This window comes from Cupressus sempervirens, chromosome 5, assembly GCF_028749045.1.
Source record: "Cupressus sempervirens isolate cs-2001-9-10 chromosome 5, ASM2874904v1, whole genome shotgun sequence".
In the NCBI taxonomy this organism is placed as follows: Eukaryota; Viridiplantae; Streptophyta; class Pinopsida; order Cupressales; family Cupressaceae; genus Cupressus; species Cupressus sempervirens.
The window spans coordinates 631,593,644-631,599,643 of NC_143122.1; the positions used below are offsets into that span (position 1 = coordinate 631,593,644).

A 6,000-nucleotide genomic window follows, 5' to 3' on the forward strand; every position below is an offset into this window, starting at 1 on the left:
ACAATCCTTTAGCAGGCCACTAAGGGCCCGTTTGGTTGCTGGAATATGATTCGAGAATTGGCATTCGGAAACCTTGATTTGGGATTTTGGAACTTGAAATCCAGATTACTGTTTTGAGGATTTGATTTGGGACCGTTTGGTTCACCAAGAATTCATTATGAGAATACACATTTTCATCATTTGGTTGCACATTTCTGGAATTGGATATGAGGCATGGCCACGCCAAAACTCACAATGGTAGACAAATTAAACCAAAAGAAAATGAAAAAATCAAAGGAAAACAATCTACAAACTGCCCTATTAGTGAAGCAAATGGCCACTACGATAGCTAGGATTCGAACTCACGACCAGAACCTAATCGAAATGCACAAAGGCAGGGTCAGTGCAAGAAAGAAGCCGTAAAAAATCGGCGAATCTGCATTCAACACAAAAATACCACAATTCTATAGGAGTTTGGTCGGCCAACGAAGAAATAATGGGCTGGGTAAGCAGCACATATGCCTTTGCACAGCTCCTCACAAGTAAAAACAGCGGCATCGTAATGAACAAAAAAAGAAGCACCTTGTATTCAAAGTGAAATCTATTAAACCCTAGCAAAATGGAGACAAAATGCAACCATAACTTTGCAAGGACATTGAGAAACCAAAGAAAATGGAGAGCAGAGCGTTTGGCAGAGAAAATTTGGATCTGCAAACAACAACGTGAGAAACCAGAGAAAATGGAGCAAAACGTTTGCAGAGATAAAATGGAGTGCAAACGAATATAATCTGGTAGACAAAAAGTTTGAGCACCAAAAAAAATTAGGTCTGCCGGACTTTTTAAAAGTTTCTTTTGTATTAATTTGCAATGCTCATTTTTCCCAAAATTGGAATTAAAACGGGTATTTGAGCAATACCAACTATTTGGAAGGAAGACCGAATCCTCGAATTGGGGGATAAATGAGGATACGAAATTCTAATTTTCTCATATTCCAATTCTCATTTCGTCGACCCAAACAGTGGATTACGATTTTTTTAGAATTCGCAATTCTAATTCCTGTTGATATCCACGAACCAAACGGGCCCTAAGGGTATTATAAAACCTACAAGAAAATATAGGAAAGCCCTCAAGATCCTGAAGCATGTCCAAGAGTGCATAACCTGTCAAATAAACAAAACTAAGCAAAGCCACCTAACAGATCTTGTACAACCCTTACCCATACCAAATCAAAAATGGGAAAGTATCTCCATGGACTTTATAACATGGTCACCTGAAGTCCAGGGAAAGGATTACATCTATGTGGTGGTAGATCAGCTCACCAAGTATGCACACTTCATGGCAGTACGTACTGAACATTGAGCTCCACAAATAGCAGAAATATTCTTCAAAGAAATTTTCAAATTACATGGTCTTCCAAGGATTATTGTCAGTGAGGCAGGGGTTCCACGGGAGGAGCTGCAGCTCCATTTTTTAGCTACAAGAGATACCATGAGATTTTTTTGGGGGGCTGCAGGATTATTTGGAATCTTTTCCTCCAAAATAGAATCCCCAATTTTTAGGCCTCTAAATTTGAGCGGATGAAAATAGGGTGGGGCTGGAAATAGCCCCACCAGCTTAGGAGAAATTTTAGCCACATGTCAAAGATGTGTAGATTTTATTCCCACCAAAATAAAGAATTTAGAAAGAAAATATAAATTTTGTTTTTCAAATATTATATCAATTACACAGGCCTTGAATTTAGGAGCTGAAACTTTTAAGATGAAATACAATATAAAATTCATTTGACCACTGACATTTAAATATTCCTAAAATCTCTCAGCGGACAGCTCTATTTTTAAGGAAGACCCCCTCCATGGGACCCCAGTCTGACTGAGAGCCGACTCCAGCCTATTTTGGAAAGAGCTTTTTCGATTAGCAAGAACTGAATTCGCACCTAGTACAAGTAACCACCCTTAAACAAATAGGCAAATGGAAATTGTTAAAAAATGAATAGAGGGATACCTAAGATATTATGTTAGCGGCCAGAAAAAAACATGGATAAAATGGATGCATCTTGGTGAATATTGCTACAACACCACTCTTCATATGTCAATCAAGATGAGTCCTTTCAAAGTATTATATGGTTACAAACCAACCACCTTTGAAAGTTTGATTTCAAAAGAATGTTGAATATCAGGAGCAAAAGATTTTGTACAACAAAGTATGAACGTTATGAATGCCCTCAAAGACAACTTGCATCAAACACAAAATCAACAAAAGATCTATGCTCACCAAAACCATGTTGAGAGGACATTTGAAGTTGAAAATTTAGTATCCTTGCAGCTACAACCATGTAAAGCAATCCTACATCAAGGTGAGCAAAGCGTAATAACTAAAGCCCCGATTCTATGGACCTATAAGGTCTTCAGAAAGATAGGAGAAGTGACTTATAAATTATAATTTCCCAAAAACAACTAAATCCACGACATCTTTAACATATCTTGACTGAAGAAAGTGCTATGGCAATGAAGAACCCCACGTATAGAATTACCCTCACTTGTTAACAAGGGTAAACTAATCTTAGAACCAAAAGTTATTTTCAACATAAGAGAGAAGTGATTAAGGGATAATACTATTTCCAAATTCTTGATCAAATGGAATGGCCTACCTAAGGAAGACGCTACTTGGGAAGGAGAGGATATCTCCAATCATCCAAACCTAAAATTGCTCGAGGACAAGCAATCTTAGGAATAGTAGACTATCATGCCCCCCCCCCACCCAATGAAATAAGAATAATATAAGTAATGCCTATTTTGGATTGAAGATTGCTTATGATCCTTGAAGAAGAATAAATCAAACACACAACATTACTGATTCATATCAAGGGGAAAAGGACAGACCTTGGTAAAGAATAATTATCTCAAACAAACATTAAATTGTTGATTTCAAAGAGCCACATGCTATGAAAGGTAGCAATCCATCACCTCACTTGGATATCGCAACAAAATACATATCCCTCAGTTCCTCTTAAGGGATATAATATTGACAAATCCTCATTTGTACAAAGACGATGAACAAAGGCAAGGAAAGCCAATACAGTTAACAGTTATCTTTACAGCAGTCTAAAAATATGTAAGAACATTTAAGAGAATAAAAGACAAAGGGCATTCTTCATCATTCAGCAAGTAGACTCATACAGCAATGCCCATTACAATCATCAGAATAGAATGAATAAAACAAGTTAAAAAAAGAAGATAATATCCAGAATGGGCATAGCAGACCCCTGGGTATTTCAGATTTGTTACTACCAGCATCTTGTAATCTAACAATTACTCTTGTGTTAATAATATTGCCTATATTCGTAAGGACACTGCATCTTATCAGATGGAAATGAGTTCAGTATGTAATCCCAAACTGAGTTCACAAACAGGATTGTATATACTATAAATGCTGGGATAGACAGGTGGACTTCCTACTCCGTTATGTCCATCAGTGCCCGTATTGAGCAGAGTTGTGCTTATAAGTTTATTTCATATTTTATAAAATTTCTCCTGGCTTCAGCCATTTACCAATCCAAAAAAAAAGGCCTATACATTATTTGTCAATCAGTTATCTTTTCATATATGATTATTTGTCAATCAATTTGGCCGACTGACTGTTGTTGATTGTTCTCCATCGCTCTTGGCCTCGGGGTGGTTTCTCTCTTGGCTCTTTGGTTTTGGTTGTTAATTCTTTCTCCAGGCACCGTTTGGTGTCCCCTTTGCTTATGTCTCTTTGTTGTAACTTTCAGTCCTTTAGACCCTTTTGGAGGTCTCTTGTTGGACATTAATAATTTATCTTATCTTACTCATTGTTCGATGAGTGCCTTCTCCTCTCAAATCTAATTTCAATGAAACAGCATTTCAATTACCAATTCCCAGCTATATAACTTAACCTAGGTTGATTTGTTCTTCATGGTTATATAATTAGCCTAAGTTAATCCGTATGAAGCAAATTCATATATTTATAATAATATTACTATTCTCTTAATAAGTTTAATACTGAAGACGTATCAGTAAGATAATGTCATAACTTTGCTTGCATCAAAAGAAGTCTAAAGCTTAATCTCGGTAAACTAGGGATAACTTAAAGGAAGTCTACAATTTTGAAATTTGAAAATGCTGGTAATTTTTTGCAAAACTGGACCATTTTTTTTTTTTAATTTCTAGAAGTGTTATTTTCCTGCCTTGAGAATTTTATGAAGAAAGTTGATGTATTACTCATAATAAGGTTTTGATTTGTAGAATTCGGCGAAATTCTCCCTTGCAAATGTGTAAATTTGGACAAACTGCCCGATCAAATTCTGATATCCTTCGAGGAAGCTTTTTTCGAGAACAGCCAATACGGTGAACCCTAAGCTAGTAAACGAAGCTAACGTGGATGAATCCATATTGTCAAGGCGTCAATGTAGTAAAACCCTAAACCTGAATGTTGAGGGACGATGGCTCGATAGATATTAGGCAATGAACTTCCTTCGACCAATGTCAACCTGGGCCTCTATGCGAGGAGCTCACTTCTGGAGTTTGGGAATAAACCAGTGGGTGCAGAAAAGAACTATATCGTACAACGTGGTCGTCAAATTGATCAGAAATTCTCTGAATTGAAGACAATTAAATTTAAGAAGACAACAGAACTAAGCTAAAATCAAACCGGCAAAATATACTATATTGTCAAAAAAAAATGAAGCCCTGAGACTGACCACATCTCCCACGACAACGATCCGAATAGCGTGCGCCATCGCCGTGTTTTTCGCTCGACAGTGTGGGACAAATAGGAGTGTATTGCGCAGGCGGATTTGAATGGACAAATGTATTGGTAACAGTGAGGGCTTCACCATCTGTAAACCAATGACACCACAACAACAATGGCACGCTCGGTCTGTGGCTTACATTCAAGCCACGTGTCACGTTTACACCTGCTTCGCTCTTACTTCGCTGAAAAAAGAAATAAAAGGGGAGGGACAGAAACATCTAATCATTTCCGATATCAAAGTCAAGGCCTCTGTTTCTTATGAAATTCTGTTAGCAGAGACTGGTATGTATCCATTGGAGGCGGCTGCCATAATTCGGTTAACAAGTTATTTAAAGAAACTTGACAACATAGATAGCCAACGTTGACCTAAAATTGCAATGCAGGAGGACTTGGCTCGTATAAAAAAGACTTAGGATGAAACAAAACATGAAGTGGATGAGCACCTGGAATATCAAGTTGCAAGAATGTCCCACCAACAGAACGGAAATAAAGAAGTACATTAGGAGAAATTTTCAAACGACCATGTGGTCTCTTAACATGGGTCGGAAGAAGACACATTATATTAATGTTTTCAATCCTTATAAGGAGCATAGAGATCAAGCATATTTGGGGTCAGCTATTAATAATAAGGCTAGGATGTTAATTGCTCAGTTAAGGACTGGATCACATCACCTCAAATGCAAGACCGGTAGATGGGAGAAGCCTAAAGAGGTGTGGGAGGAGAGGATCTGCAGATTCTATGAAGGAGGGTGGTTGAGACAGAACGTCACTTTCTTACTGACTGCAAGGCATATGAGGACATTCAGGCCCAATACAAGGTCATCATAAGGGATAACATAAGCTTACACAGTATGTTTGAGGATGATAAAATACGACAGACTACTAGTTTGATTGTAAAGATCCATAGCAGGAGGTTAGATCTGGAAAAGAATCTAGACCCTTGATATCTAATTTGTGGTCCCTTAGACCAATGGTCTCATGGACATCATTAAAATCCTTCATTCATTCATTCATTGCAGCTTTTTCTTGTGCTATTGGATAATGTGTCTTAATTGTTCAATTCTCCCCTCTTTTTGAATGAAGGGAAAGATTGAAGCTCACTTCCTATTCTAAGGGAGATTATGAAATCACACTCTTCAACTCTCTTTTTTTTATGTGAGACTTTTTATTATGGATATTGACAATCAAACTAGAGTCTGGTTGATCATATCCTCTTTTAAAAAAATGGTGTATATTGTCGTCCTTCAAGAT

The 6,000-nt window shown here is 37.4% G+C and overlaps 1 protein-coding gene across 2 annotated transcripts in view; it reads right to left on the reverse strand.

The window, feature by feature from the left end:
• The window catches only part of LOC149557485 (Calcineurin-like metallo-phosphoesterase superfamily protein), a 146,377-nt gene extending 141,287 nt beyond the window's left edge, over positions 1 to 5,090 (reverse strand). Inside the window, exon 1 of one of the 2 annotated variants that reach the window (XM_089832136.1) lies at positions 4,697 to 5,090. In XM_089832136.1, the coding sequence (XP_089688262.1) occupies positions 4,697 to 4,834 (138 nt within the window). In that variant the 5' untranslated portion in view covers positions 4,835 to 5,090. The remainder of the gene's footprint in view (positions 1 to 4,696) is intronic. The other variant, XM_089832138.1, reaches the window with a different exon arrangement.
• Positions 5,091 to 6,000: the final 910 nt, after the last annotated feature.